At 40.4% G+C, this 15,910-nt stretch overlaps 1 protein-coding gene across 1 annotated transcript in view; it reads left to right on the plus strand.

The window, feature by feature from the left end:
• The window catches only part of LMNB1 (lamin B1), a 58,556-nt gene that overhangs the window by 21,662 nt on the left and 20,984 nt on the right, over positions 1-15,910 (plus strand). The window contains 4 exon segments of the mRNA NM_001260848.1: positions 4,007-4,163; positions 5,097-5,222; positions 10,017-10,187; positions 11,557-11,682. Coding sequence (NP_001247777.1) covers positions 4,007-4,163; positions 5,097-5,222; positions 10,017-10,187; positions 11,557-11,682 — 580 coding nt within the window.

Raw genomic sequence — 15,910 nt, forward strand, 5'->3', positions numbered from 1 at the left:
AGCAATTCTCCTGCCTCAGCCTCCGGAGTAGCCGGGATTACAGGCATGTGCCATCATGCCTGGCTAATTTTTTATTTTTAGTAGAGACAGGATTTCTCCATGTTGGTCAGGCTGGTCTCAAACTCCTGACCTCAGGTGATCTGCCCGCCTCAGCCTCCCAAAGTGTTGGGATTACAGGTGTGAGCCACTGCAGCTAGCCTATATATATAATATATATATATGTAAAATATATATATATTGTGTATATATATATATTTTTTTTTTTTTGGAGATAGGGCCTCACTCTCTCACCAAGGCTGGAGTGCAGTGGCACAATCAGGGCTCACTGCAGCCTCGACCTCCTGGGATCAAGTGATTCTCCCGCCTCAGCCCCTCTAGTAGCTGGGACTACAGACATGTGCTACCATGTCTGGCTATTTTTTTTTATTTTTAGTATAGATGGGGTCTCACCATGTTGCCCAGGCTAGTCTCCCTTCCAAAGTGCTGGGATTATAGACGTGAGCCACGGCACTTTGCCAGGAAATAATTTATAACAGAACAATTTATATTTTCATGGAACAGTGTTTTACTTGATTAAGAACTTGACATAAAATGAACAGTGGAAGCATTAGTCTTGACTGAAATTAAAGCTCCTATGAAATTTCCACTGGCATCATTGGGTGGCCCTCGGGGTACCACAAGTAAATGCTCTCTTCATCCCCTGTCCTCCTTATCTTCTTTGGTTTTTATTTTTATGGAAGAAATCACCATATTCTAGTCATCTGGGTGTACTGTCTTGGATTAATTTTTGACTTCTTGTGTTTTCTACACTTCACAAGATGTTGCCCACAGTATCTTTCACTTGGTAGTATGACATCCTAAGTTTTGAGCTATTTGCTTATATTACCTATTAAATCTGTGAAGTCAAATAAACAAGAACGATATTGCATAAAATATGCCAATTTTACAGGTTGCTGCATACAATAACTTGTAAAGTTGACATGCTGTTTTATGCAGTATCATTCTTGCTGGACCATTTCGGTCCCTGGAAGGTACAGGTCATTCTTCTGCCATGAGGCAGCATCACATTGAGAAGTACCACATTTATGACCTGAGCTTTAAAAATTACTGTTTGTAATTGTTAAGTAATTAATTTTGAGTCAGTAGCTTTTGTAAGTATTGTGTAATACTGCATTTAAAATATGGTTTCATTTTCAAGCATATGTATTATGACATATATCCTAGCCCTGCTGGTAATTTTATAGTGGGACAAAATAGAGGCTCCTTCACAAGTGTCAGTTCATTCCTGTGGAGACCCAGCAGTAGTGTGAACTAGGCATTTTGATTGTAAATTATTACAGTATGGGATTTTTTTTTAACAGTTAATTTTTCCCTCTTCTAGACTAGTCTTCAGTTAAAGCCTGCCATCTTGTGGTGTTTTAAAGCATGAGATTTAAGCATGTGACATGACTGCTGAGCTTTTATGATGAGTAAAAAGTGAATGCTATTAAATCTTTTCATATGTGATCGTCATTTGGCCAGTTTATTTCTTCACTTTATTTTAATATTACAATATTATTTTGAGATTTTTATTAAAGATTCCTCCTTTAGCCAGTCCTCAAACATCAGTAAGTAAAAGTATTCTTCTACGATAGCAGTTTTTTTAGTTAAATCCTATTTCTCCAAGGAAAATACAATAGCAGTTTTAAGAACAGGTGTTAATAATTTTGATATTATTATTATTTTTTTGAGACAGAGTCTCTGTCACCCAGACTGGAATGCAGTGGTACGATCTCGGCTCACTGCAACCTCTACCTACCGGGTTCAAGCAGTTCTCCTGCCTCAGCCTCCCAAGTAGCAGGGATTACAGGCACGCCCCACTATGCCCTGCTAATTTTTGTGTTTTTTGTAGAGACGGGGCTTCACCATTTTGGCCAGGCTTGTCTTGAACTCCTGACCTCAGGTGATCCACTCGCCTCGGCCTTCCAAAGTACTGGGATTACAGGCATGGGCCACCATGCCTGGCAATAATTTTGATATTATTAAGGCTTCTCTGTGTAACTACTGTTAACAATTATTTGAATGAGAGAAATACTTTAAAATATAATTATTGGGCAAACTATATCCAAATGAACTATAATTTTATAATGTAGAACTCCATTAAAAAAAAAGTGATATTTAGAGGCTAGGTACAGTGGCTCATGCCTGTAATCCCAGCATCTTGGGAAGCTGAGGCCCGTGGATCACTTGAGGTCAGGGGTTGGAGACCAGCCTGGCCAAAATAGACAAACCCCATCTCTACTACAAATACAAAAAATTAGCTCAGCCTAGTACCACACGCCTGTAATCCCAGCTACTTGGGAGGCCGAGGCATGAGAATCACTTGAACCCAGGAGGCGGAGGTTGCAATGAGCGGAGATCAGCCCCACTGCACTCCAGCCTAGGTGACAGTGAGACGCCGTCTCAAAAAAAAAGTGATATTTAGAGAAAAAGAAACTTAATTTGAACCTCAGCTTGTTTTTTGTTTTTGAGACTGAGTTTTGCTCTTGTTGCCCAGACTGGAGTGCAATGGGCACAATCTCGGCTCACTGCAACCACCTCCTCTTGGGTTCAAGTGATTTTCCTTCCTCAGCCCCCCTAGTAGCTGGGATTACAGGCATGCGCCACCACGCCTGCATGCCTTTTTTGTATTTTTAGTAGAGACGGAGTTTCTCCATGTTGGTCAGGCTGGTCTTGAACTCCCAACCTCAGGTGATCACCCGCCTCGGCCTCCCAAAGTGCTGGGATTATAGGCGTGAGCCACCGTGCCCGACCTGTTTGTTGGTTTTTTTGAGACAGGCTGCAGTGCAGTGGCATGATCTCGGCTCACTGCAACCACCACCTGCTAAGTTCAAGTGATTCTCCTGCCTGAACCTCCCGAGTAGGTGGGACTACAGGCGCCACCATGCCCAGCTTAAATTTTTGTATTTTTTCTAGAGTCGAGGTTTTACTACGTTAGTGAGGCTGGTCTTGAACTCCTGACCTCGAGTGATCCGCCAGCCTTGGCCTTCCAAAGTGCTGGGATTACAGGCATGAGCCACCGCTCCCAGCCCTGAACCTCAGTTTTTTGGTAGTTAGTTGTATAAACTGAAATAATTTTTATGCAAAATATTAGGGAGGCCATTATTTATTGTTACCTCTATCTAACAAAATGGGAGGTACTTGCAAAGCTTGGAGTCAATTAGTTCTTATTAATATCAGGGAAGTTTCAGTATCATGCATTGAGTTATAAAATTACTTTTTAGAATAACATTTTTTTCTCATTTAGTGTAATTTAATTTTCTTTCTTTTTTTTTTTTTTTGAGACTGGGTCTTGGTCTACTGCCCAGGCTGCAGTACAGTTGTGCAATCATGACTCACTGCAGCCTCAACCTCCTGGGCTCAAGCGATGTTCCCACCTAAGCCTCCTGAGTAGCTGGGACTACAGGTGTGTGCCACTGTGCCGGGCTGTTTTTATTTTTTATTTTTTTGTAGAGTCAGGGTCTTGCTGTGTTGCCTAGTCTGGTCTTAAATTCCTGCTCTCAAGCGATCTTCCCACATCGGCCTCTCAAAGTGTTGTGATTACAGATGTAAGCCACTGTGCCTAGCATGATATCCTGACTTATAGTTCCTGTACGTTTTGGCTTATAATATGCTTTGTATTAAAAAATAATGAATTTTCATTTCTTCAGAAATATTCTGTGTTAGTGTGCCTCTTTATAGAACAAGAGGGATGTGTAGTCTCACTCAGGGACAAGCAGGATTCTGGTACGTTGGTCTTTATATGGATGTCTTTGACCCATAGTCATTAGTAGTCATGTGACATTGAAAGAGAATGTTAGCCAACAAAAACTCTACATCCAATGCCTGTGAGTTGCTTCTCTAATTTTGATAGGTGATGGGGGCCTTTATTTAAACTACTTATTTTGTTTGTCCCTTCAGCAGAGAGGGAGAAGACCTCAAGTCATCAGTATGGTTTGATATCTTATGCTTTTTAAATCTATTCCAGCTATGCTAAGAAAGAATCTGATCTTAATGGCGCCCAGATCAAACTTCGAGAATATGAAGCAGCACTGAATTCTAAAGATGCAGCTCTTGCTACTGCACTTGGTGACAAAAAAAGTTTAGAGGGAGATTTGGAGGATCTGAAGGATCAGATTGCCCAGGTGAGGTCAAGCCTACTCTTGAGCCTTATGTGGCAGGTTAATTGCCTCGTCTGCCTTAAGCCATAGTTTATTTGATTGATTGATTTTCAAATGTATTTTCTTTTTGAATTTTTTTTTTTTTTTTTTTTTTTTTTTGAGACGGAGTCTCACGCTGTTGCCCAGGCTGGAGTGCAGTGGCGCGATCTCGGCTCACTGCAAGCTCCGCCTCCCGGGTTCCCGCCATTCTCCTGCCTCAGCCTCCTGAGTAGCTGGGACTACAGGCGCCCGCCACCGCGCCCGGCTAATTTTTTGTATTTTTAGTAGAGACGGGGTTTCACTGTGGTCTCGATCTCCTGACCTTGTGATCCGCCCGCCTCGGCCTCCCAAAGTGCTGGGATTACAGGCTTGAGCCACCGCGCCCGGCCTTCTTTTTGAATTTTTATTTATTTCTTTTCTGATGGTTTACTTGAAGAAAAGTCTTGAGGTAGCTAACATGCAAAACATTGTCACCTCTCAGGCGTTACATCTGGATTGTCCAGATCTTGTGGTTCCCTTCTTCCCTATTGTATGCACACTCGTTCTGTCTCTGCTGTCAAAGCCTATTTTGTTAGGAAATAAGTAAGAAAAGAGATGCCATAATGCTGCTCTCCACACAGGAAAAAGTGAAAGTGGTTAGCTAAAATAACTAGTTTGATTTTTGAAATGTGAGTGAGTCATATGTCTCTGTTCTGTTCCCTGTTGCCAATTAACAATTTGACAGGTGATTTGGTATGATACTCTGTGGGTGGGGCCAGCAAATGAACACCCAGTTCTGTGATAAATGTTCAAATGAAGTAATTATACATTGATAAATTTATAGGAATTTTAACACTTGATTTGATCCATAGATATCTTAAGTTCATTATTAAATGATTGCCATGTAATTTTTATCACAATTCTTTTTCCTCGTAATAGTTGGAAGCCTCCTTAGCTGCTGCCAAAAAACAGTTAGCAGATGAAACTTTACTTAAAGTGGATTTGGAGAATCGTTGTCAGAGCCTTACTGAGGACTTGGAGTTTCGCAAAAACATGTATGAAGAGGTAACTATATATAATTTTACTTTGTAAAGGAATGGAGGGGTTTTAGAATGACATTGTCATAGCTAAACATGTAATTATATTTTCTTTATGATTTCTTTGCCACAAAAATATATCAAATAAAGAAATAAGGCCGGGTGCAGTGGCTCATGCCTGTAATCCCAGCACTTTGGGAGGCTGAGGCGGGCGGATCACAAGGTCGGGAGATCGAGACCATCCTGGCTAACACAGTGAAACCCCGTCCCTACTAAAAATAAAAAGAAATTAGCCCGAGTATGTTGGCATGCGCCTGTAGTCCCAGCTACTCAGGAGGCTGAGGCAGGAGAATGGTGTGAACCTGCGAGGCAGAGCTTGCAGTGAGCTGAGATTGTGCCACTGCACTCCAGCCTGGGCAACAGAACCAGACTCCGTCTCAAAAAGAAAAAGAAAGAAAAGAGATAATAAGGTTTGGGGATGGAGAGGAATTTTGCAGGTAGATTATTCAAGCTACTGCTGCTAAAAGACCACATTTAAGAACTCAAGCTGTTACTGTAAACAGGTGTGATTTCACTTCATCTTATTTTTGTTTTTTTGTTTTTGTTTTGTTTTTTTGTTTTTGAGACGGAGTCTCGCTCTGCCGCCAGGCTGGAGTACAGTCGTAGGATCTCGGCACATTTCAACTTCTGCCTCCCGGGTTCAAGCGGTTCTCCTGCCTCAGCCTCCCGAGTAGCTGGGACTACAGGCATGCGCCACCACGCCCAGCTAATTTTTGTATTTTTAGTAGAGACGAGGGTTTCACCATGTTGATCCGGATGGTCTCGACCTTCCAAAGTGCTGGGATTACAGGCGTGAGCCACCGCGTCCAGCCTCACTTCATCTTAACTTATAAAGGCTTGGTCACAGCAGCTAATTACTGTCAACATGTTTAAGCATTAGTTATCTATTCCTGCCTAACAAATTACTTCCAAAGTTCATCAACCTAAAACCAGAGACTTGTATTAATTTCTCAGTTCCTGAAGGTCAGAAATCAGAGCTGCTAAACTGGGTGGTTCTGTTTCTGGGTCCCATGAAGTTGCAGTACAGCTTTTAACCTGGCCTGGAGGAATGGCATCTGAGCTCATTCACAGGGCTGTGGGCAGGAAGTGTTAGTTCCTCACCTCATGTTCTTCTCCATAGGGTTGCTCATGATATGGCCCCCCTAAGGGTCAGTGATAAGAGAGAGAGAGGGAGGGAGGGAGGGAGGGAGAGATGGAGCGAGCGAGAGAGAGAGAGAAACACGAGAAAATCAATATATGCTACCAGCTACCAAGGCAGAAGCCACATTATCTTCTATAAGCTAATCACAGAGGTTATATACCATCACTTTTGCCTTCTCCTATGGCTTACATCTGGAAATGCGGCTACTCACAGCATTTATAGGTGTGTAAAAAAATTTTTTTTTTTTTTTTTTTGAGACGGAGTCCCGCTCTGTCGCCCAGGCTGGAGTGCAGTGGCGTGATCTCGGCTCACTGCAGCCTCTGCCTCCCAGGTTCAAGCCATTCTCCTGCCTTAGACCCCCAGTAACTGGGACTACAGGCGCATGCCACCACTCCCTGCTAATTTTTTGTATTTTTAATAGAGACTAGGTTTCAACGTGTTAGCCAGGATGGTGTCGATCTCCTGACCTTGTGATCGGCCCATCTCGGCCTCCCACAGTTCTGGGATTACAGACTTGAGCCACCGTGCCTGGCCCACTCATGTGGAAATCTTAAAATATCACTTACAAGCCTTCACTGCTGTGGTCAAGGGACAGGGGCAGAACTGTTGTCAAACAAAGGAAGTAATAAAATTGAAGAAAGGGGAATGTATATTTCATGAAAATTGGAGAGGGTTGGAATCAACTTATGGGGGAAAACATGCTGTTAATCTGCTAGGCTTAATGTTTTTAGAAGTAGTATAATTTTGAAAACAGTCACTAATAATAAAATAGGAATTCATTGTAGCAGTTAGCAAACCATTTTTTTATTTGGAGCAAAAATAATAGAAATCTGATTATTTTTTAAAATGACAAGCTTTAAACAAAATAGGTATTAGTGCAAGGTGCACCAGACAAGCAGTCAGACCTTGGACAACTCTTAGCATCAGTTTCTTATTTAAAATGAAATACTCATACTGCTATTTTTTTCTTCAAGGAGTGGTGAGGATCAAAGTGGAATACTGTGTGTGAAAACTCTTTGGATACTGTAGCAAGTGCTGTCATGTAATTGTTACTAGTGTTGCTTTGTGAAAGCAGATATTTTTATATTGAGTTCAGATTGACTTGCATTTTTGTTTTGTTTTGTAAAAATTGTGATTTACCATTATTTGTGTTGTGTGTAGACAACCAGAAGTAGGGTATTTTTTTTTCTTTGTAAGGTCGCTGGTTCTATATTAAAAATAGCATCAGTAAAAAGTAATTTAATATTTTTAGAGTGTTTGCATAGCATCTTTGAATGTTTGGCTTTTGCCTTTTTGAGAATGGATGCTAAGACCTCTTAAATTTTTTTTTTTTTTTTTTACTGCTTTTGGAGACAGAGTCCTGCTCTCTTGCCCAGGCTGGAGTGCAGTGGTGTGATCTTGGCTCACAGCAACCTCCACCTCCTGGGTTCTAGCGATTCTCCTGCCTCAGTCTCTGGAGTAGCTGGGTCTACAGGCACGCACCACCATGACCGGCTAAGTTTTGTATTTTTAGTAGAGACAGGGTTTCACCACGTTGACCAGGTTGGTCTCGAACAGCTGAACTCAAGTGATCTGCCTGCCTCGGCCTCCCAAAGTGCTGGGAATATAGGTGGGAGCCACCACGCCTGGCCTTTTTTACTTTAAACAAAAAATGTAAAATAATTTTTTTGAGACAGAGTCTCACTCTGTTGCCCAGGCTGGAGTGCAGTGGTACGATCTTGGCTCCCTGCAACCTGTGCCTCCCGGATTCAAGTGATTCTTGTGCCTCAGCCTCATGAGTAGCTGGGATTACAGGTGCACACCCTCACAACTGGCTAACTTTTTTTTCCCCTTGTTTTTTAGTAAGTTGCACCATGTTGGCCAGGCTGGTCTCAAACTCCTGGCCTCAGGTGATCCACTTGCCTCAGCCTCCCCAAATGCTGGGATTACAGGTGTGAGCCACTACGCTGGCCTTAACTTTTTTTTTTTCCTTCCTGATATATATTCAGTAATAATATCTAACTTCCTTATTATGAACAGTTGGGGGAAAAAGGAAGGAGAAAGACAAAGAGGAAGGAGGAGATAGACAAAGAGCAACTATTAGCAGTTGCTCTCTTCAGTGTTTTCATGATTTAGGTATTATTTGCTTCATGAAATAGATGTGATCTCTGGGAAGGTGACAGTAGAACCTTCCTGATTTTTCTGATTTTGTCAAGTGCATGCTTCTGTGTAGTAGTTAAGAGAAAGACGAAGAAATGCACAGGAAAATACCTACACTAACATACACAAACAGCAACTTTTGTGGGTTATACTTCCCTCTTATGGCTTCTTCAGATAATGCCATTCTTTTTTTTTTTTTTTTTTTTTTTTTTGGAGACAGAGTCTAGCTCAGCTCCCCAGGCTGGAGTGCAATGATGCGATCTTGGCTTACTGCAACCACTGTCTCCTGGATTCAAGTGATTCTCCCATCTCAGCCTCCCTAGTAGCTGGGATTACAGGCACTCTCCATCATGCCTGGCTAGTTTTTGTATTATTGTAGAGATGGGGTTTTACCATATTGGCCAGGCTGGTCTTGAACTCCTGACCTCAGGTGATCTGACTGCCTCGGCCTCCCAAAGTGCTAGGATTACAGGCGTGAGCCACCACACTCAGCCTTCCATTCTGATTTTATTTAGACACTTCCTTAAAACAGAGTAAAGGATCATGACAACTACTTCTATTCTTTAACGGTAAATTTTTCATATATAGTTAGTCAACTAATATTGTTAATAAGATCCTGTGTCGCTTGATAATGATAGCTTAATACCAGCTTTTAAAGAGATCATGTAAATTAGCTTGTCCTGCCTATTATTATGTCTAAGAAAATAGTTTTATGGCTGGGCACGGTGGCTCACACGTGTAATCCCAGCACTTTGAGGGGCTGAGACAGATGGATCACCTGAGGTCAGGAGTTTGAGACCAGTCTGGCCAACATGGGGAAATCTCATCTCTACTAAAAATACAAAAATTAGCCGGGCATGGTGGTACACACCTGTAATGCCAGTTACTAGGGAGGCTGAGGCAGGAGAATTGCTTGAACCCGGGAGGCGGAGGTTGTAGTGAGCTGAGATCACACCGCTGGGTGACAGAATGATACTCCATCTCAAAAAAGAAAAGAAAAAAGAAAATAGTTTCATTACACATAAATCTTTATTTGAATTTATCATGACTGTTAAGTTTAACTTTCCATGTGCCGTTTTTTCAGAGATGTTCTTAAGATTATCAGTGAAACAATTTAGAAAAATAATTTTTGCTTAGTGTTTAGTATTGTTTACTGTCTATAAATCCTTGATTGCATGGTAGTTTCAGTAGGCCACCCAGGCCTTTCCTTGGCTTCAGAAAAATAAATAGCTCTGCTCCTCAAAAGGAATAGAAAGTTCCTAAGGCTTGAGATGCTACCACTTCTGTCATTAGTTCCATTTCAAAAATCTTCTCAACTGAAAACTAAGAGGCAAAAAAGTGTTTATTCAGATGACTGCCTGAGGACAAACAGGAGGAGGTTCATGTGTAAAACTTCAGATGGCTGTGATGTCACTCAGATGTGTACCAGTGCAGCCATGGTAAGTAACTTGGCTTTATGTTTTTTGTTTCTTTTTTCCTCAGGAGATTAATGAGACCAGAAGGAAGCATGAAACACGCTTGGTAGAGGTGGATTCTGGGCGTCAAATTGAGTATGAGTACAAGCTGGCTCAGGCCCTTCATGAGATGAGAGAGCAACATGATGCCCAAGTGAGGCTGTATAAGGAAGAGCTGGAGCAGACTTACCATGCCAAAGTGAGCACTCTTCAGAAGATTCTTTTGAACACTTAAAATCATTACTTCACAATTCCCATGACGAACATCGCTTGATGTTTATTTTTTTCTAGTTTTTAAAAATGATTCCCCTAGTCTCCATGAAATATATAGAAAATTGGCTTCTTCTAAAAAATACAGTTTCTATAAACCAAATGTTACTAAAAATTACTAGAAGAATGTAGAGTTGTTCCAATTTTATTAGAGGTAAGGTTTTGTCTTTTTGTCCCAAGCCATGTGAAATAACTTCCCTCTAATAACAAGTACTGATCATGCTGTCCTACATACACATCCATGTAGTAGTGAATGAATGTCAGACTGCATTAGATCTTATTTTCATATCATCGTTGTGCGTAGATTGAGACTACCACACTTTGGGCCTTTTTACATAAGGGCCAAATGGAAAAGTCTCTGCTATTTCTTCCTCTGTCACTATTATTCACTTAAAAAAATATTGTAGAAACTTCCCACTTACATTAGCTAACCATGAAAGAATTCATAAAAATCACCAACAAGTACAGGCTTTCCCTGGTAAATGATTTTGCCTCATGTTTTAAATTTTATATGATTTGATTAAAAAGACTTTTTCGTGGCTGACTTAGAATAGTAGAGTCACAGAGTTATTGAAAATTTTCATTGCATGGCCTTAAACTGTTCATGTTGCTTTTTATCTGTTGTATGAAGTAGTAATTAGTGAAAGTGAAAGATCTTATTATAAGCAGTAACTTCAGTTATATAACATTTATCCAGTATCACACATTGAGCTAAACAGTGAAGGAGCTAAAGTAAGGATCAGTCACAGACTGTGGCCTCACAGGGAGCCAGGGAGGAGACGCACATACACAATAGTGTTATGGGATTTGTATTTTACTCAAGGAGCTATTTTTTTTGCTTCTGAAAGGAAGCATTTCTATCTGGTTTGAATGAATCTATAAACTAGTATTTTCTGCTTGTTGGTTTATATACTGTATTGGATTTGGTGGGTTAGGGATATGTGATGTTTCTTTTCTTTACAAACATCACCACAGTCGAGTTGCTACTACCCAGTCTCCTTATTATCAGTGTTATCTTAGACATTAAAGGTTTAACAGATGAAATATTGAAATAATAAGCTTTGGGTAAAGGCCGAGGTATATTAGCATTCTTAAAGCTCGTTATTTAGGAAGTGACTCTAGAAGTCACACAGAATTACCATCATTCACACCATGTTAGCAAACTGCATGATGCTTTTCCTGTGTTTCATCAACCAGTTACCAGCAGGAGTTAGGTTTGAAATTCCTTGAGGTGAATCATGCTTCCTTATTTGTTTCAGTTCTAGATAAGACTGACTATGCTTTGCTTCTTCTTTTAGCTTGAGAATGCCAGACTGTCATCAGAGATGAATACTTCTACTGTCAACAGTGCCAGGGAAGAGCTGATGGAAAGCCGCATGAGAATTGAGAGTCTTTCATCCCAGCTTTCTAATCTACAGAAAGAGGTAAATAAGCATCTTGATGTAAGAAGTTAGACTTGAAGGCTACCTTCACCATGGGCACCTACCTGCTTTGTTCGGGCTGATGTCACTCCTCCCTCTGTTTGTCACAGAGGATAGTGTCATCCTGCGCTTTGGTCTTCACAGTACTTTTCTAGATGTGTTCATTTTGCATTGCATAAACATCCTTTGAGTAGATACTGTTGCTCCTAATTAGTAGATTACACAGAGCTAAGGGACTTGCCCTTGAGGAAGGAGCCTGTTAGTTTATTCACTGGACTTACCCTAGGACCCGGATCTTCTGACCTGTCTAATAGCTTCATCTCTACAGAGTTATTCTCAACACATTCCTTTTTTATATCATTTGAAAACCAAAATGAAGAAAAACATGTAAAAATTCTTTGTGTTTCTAGACAAATTCTGTAGTGCTTAAAGTATATAATAATTAGGATCCAGGAAAGTAGCTTTAATTTGCATATTCCAATAAGAATTTAGTAACTCATTCATTCGTTGGTATGCCTAAGTGACAAATGGGATTATTGCTGACTGTGTTGACTGGCTGCCTACCAGGGTGTGATGGTGTGCTTCAGGTGCTGCTTAAGCAGGCATGGACACTACTTCAGATCAATTTTAGCCTAGGGTGATGTCAGTGTGGACACAAAGTACATATACTCCATATACTGCATTCAGAATGATTCAGCAATTAACTCGTCACCTTAATTGTTTTGGAAATAACTTCAACTTCTGTTTTCATCAAGGGAGAAAATCTTGTTTTGAATTTTCCACATGAGAATCAACTTTATTTTACTCTTGATTAGGCTTTTCTTCCTTCCTTTTTCTTTTTACCATTTTTAGTAAAATATTTTTCTAATTATAAAACTGATGACATCTATTGCAGGAACTTAGAAATAAAGCAGAAAATGGCTGAGCGCAGTGGCTCACACCTGTGATCCCAGCACTTTGGGAGGCTGAGGCAGGCAGATCATGAGGTCAGGAGATCAAGACCATCCTGGCTAACACGGTGAAACCCTGACTCTACTAAAAATACAAACAATTAGCTGGGCGTGGTGGCGGGCGCCTGTAGTCCTAGCTACTCGGGAGGCTGAGGCAGGAGAATAGCATGAACCTGGGAGGCGGAGCTTGCAGTGAGATGAGATTGCGCCACTGCACTGCAGCCTGGGCGACACAGCAAGACTCCATCTCTCAAAAAAAAAAGAAATCCGAAAATGAGTCATATAAAATGGGGTGATATAAAATAATTTAGTTAACATAGGGGCTTTTACATTGCCTATCATGTGCTTTGTTACTTACAGCACACATTTTTAAATTATTTTAAACCTATTTTGTGCTGATAGTGTTTTGAAAATTTTCATATAATAGCAGAGCTGGGAGCACCTCTGAGTTCATTCCATATAACCACAGATCTAGGTGAGTTTAATGACTTGCCCAGAGGCTGCAGACTGATAGATGGGTTTCTCTGCTGGTTCCCAGTTTTTCCTTTTATACCTCATTCTCTTCGAAGAAGATTTACTTTTAGAAATTTAACAGATAATCTTTTTTTCCATTGCACCATCTGTCTCAGTCCTTTTGGGCTGCTATAACAAACTACTTTTGGTAGCTTATAAACAACAGAAATGTCAGAAATTATTTTTCACAGTTTTGGAGGCTGGAAGTCCAAGATCAAGGCACTGGCAGATTGGGTATCTGCCTGGTGAGGGCTGTTCCCTGATTTATAGATGGTGCCTTCTTGCTCTGTCCTCACATGGTTGAAGAAGCACCCAATCCCAGTCACTAGGGCTTTCCTCTCATGATCTAATCACCACTCAAAGGCCCCACCTCTTAATGTCATCACCTCGAGGGTTAGGATTTAAACATGAAATATATGGGAACACAAACACACAGACTGTATCACTGTATTTTTTTTTTTTTTTTTTTGAGACGGAATTTCACTTTTGTTGCCCAGGCTGGAGTGTAATGGCGCAATCTCAGCTCATTGCTACCTTCACCTCCTGGGTTCAAGCAATTCCCCTGCCTTAGCCTCCCTAGTAGCTAGGATTACCGGCATGCGCCAGCACACCCTGCTAATTTTGTATTTTTAGCAGAGATGGGATTTCTCCATGTTGGTCAGGGCAGTCTCGAACTCCTGACCTCAGGTGATCCTCCCGCCTCGGCCTCCCAAAGTGTTGGGATTACAGGTGTGAGCCACTGCACCCGTCCTATATCACTGTCTTCACAGGTACTTTTCCAAAAATGGGCCTCTCTGTTCTTATACTGAGTTGGCATTTACTACTCTTTACCATTTACTAATAGTAAGTTGTCTACTGGTTACTGTCTCTCCCTCGATTTTATTTTTTCCTACTATATATTTTTTTTGGCTGCTGCTTAATCCATTTGATTTACTTAGTACAGATCTTGTCTTGAGGTTGATCTTCACTGTACTTTGGATGAGGAGACTGAGAGTAGTCTAGTGTTATTAATAAGTAGTAGTGGGCTCTGAAACTTGGTAGCTGTGTGTTCTGACCCAGGTTCAAGGCTGTTTCCCTGTTTGCCTGTTAATTGAATTCTCATTTTGCAAGTGTTTTTTTTTTTTTGAGACAGAATTTTGCTCTTGTTGCCCAAGCTGGAGTTCTATGGCATGATCTCAGCTCTCTGCAACTTCCGCTTCCCAGGTTCAAGTGATTCGTGATTCTCCTGCCTCGGCCTCCTGAGTAGCTGGGATTACAGGCGCGCGCCACCACGCCTAGCTAATTCTTTGTATTTTTAGTAGAAACGGGGTGCACCATGTTAGCCAGGCTGGTTTCCAACTCCTGACCTCAGGTAATCTGCCCACCTTGGCCTCCCAAAATGGAAGGGATTACAGGTGTGAGCTACTGCCTTAAATGCTGGGATTACAGGCGTAAGCCACTGTGCTGGCTGCAAGTTTTTTTTAAACCTTAGCTTAGTGGTTTTTAAGTAATGTTAGGCAGTGCACTGGGGCTTTCCAGGAGCTAACTCCTTAGCAGATAGTTCAGCCAAAATAGTTTTTAATTTCTCTTTCTGGGGGTGAATCTTTTCCTCTGTTCATTATTGGTAACAGACTTTATGGTAAACAGTATATTTTGAGGAATATTTTTATTAGTTGGTAAATTTTAGCCTTAGAAAAATAATTAAAAAGAAAAATGTCACCTTTTTGAATATTTTCCTATTGTTTAATCATGTTTGTTGCTGGGTCATATCAGTTTCATCATGCTGCCTATTAGGCCAAAAGAATTTCCTTTTGGTTAAATAACTCAGGTTAGTAAAGTACTTCTTAAATTTTACTTAAAATTGACATGGCTTTTAAAATACTGGTTTTACAAGATATATTTAAATAATATATAGATGGTACCAGTGTTAGGTTTTGGAATTAAAAATTTTACATTGTTTATTGCATTTCTATATTTTTGACTTGGGGCCAAATGAATTGGTTGTTTAGAGTCTGCTTGCCTTAGAGAAAAGTACAGCATGGTACTTAAAAACACCTCTAACTTTTGTTTTTCTAACACCCAGATTCTGGAGACTTTGGTTGCAGCTAGACCTTAGTAAACCAGTACAATGATATTACATACTACAAAAAAAGTTAACCCCAAGATCATCAGAAGTCATAAAATTCAGGGTTAGTGGCAAGATCTGAGAGATAATCTAGTTAGTTAGATCTCTTCATTTTCCTTATGTGGAAACTGGTTTAATGAGGTTAGTTACAGCTTGCTCATAGGTAGTTAATGGCAGAATTCGAAAGGAGAATCTAGGTCTAACTTCTCATACTGTGTTCCTTATATCTTACTCTACAAGCGTAAGTGCAGCTACTGAAAATAGAATTTAAATATTTCTATTTAAAATACAGAATGATTCAGAATAACTTTAAAACTTGTATACCTAGATTTTGATTTTTCCGTCTTAAAGAGCTCTACAACATCAAAGGCAGTCAAACAGAGACATCCTTGGGTTTGTAAATCTCAGCTCAGGTTATCTGTGAATCTTGGGTAGTTTATATCTCTCATCAACTCTCCTTTAGATTCTACCTTTTTGCCCATTCTGTCTTCTACTTCTGATATATGAAATAAAGCAAAGAGATTGAAGGGAGGCATTTTGAACTTACATGACTTTTAAAATTTTCTTTTGGAGAAAAAGAAAATACAAGGAACATGGTAGCGGGGAAATGGATTTCTCCATTTATAGCATGATTTTTGCAAATGCAGTTAAATGCAAGTTCTCT

The sequence above is a fragment of the Macaca mulatta genome, chromosome 6 (genome assembly GCF_049350105.2).
Source record: "Macaca mulatta isolate MMU2019108-1 chromosome 6, T2T-MMU8v2.0, whole genome shotgun sequence".
Lineage (NCBI taxonomy): Eukaryota > Metazoa > Chordata > Mammalia > Primates > Cercopithecidae > Macaca > Macaca mulatta.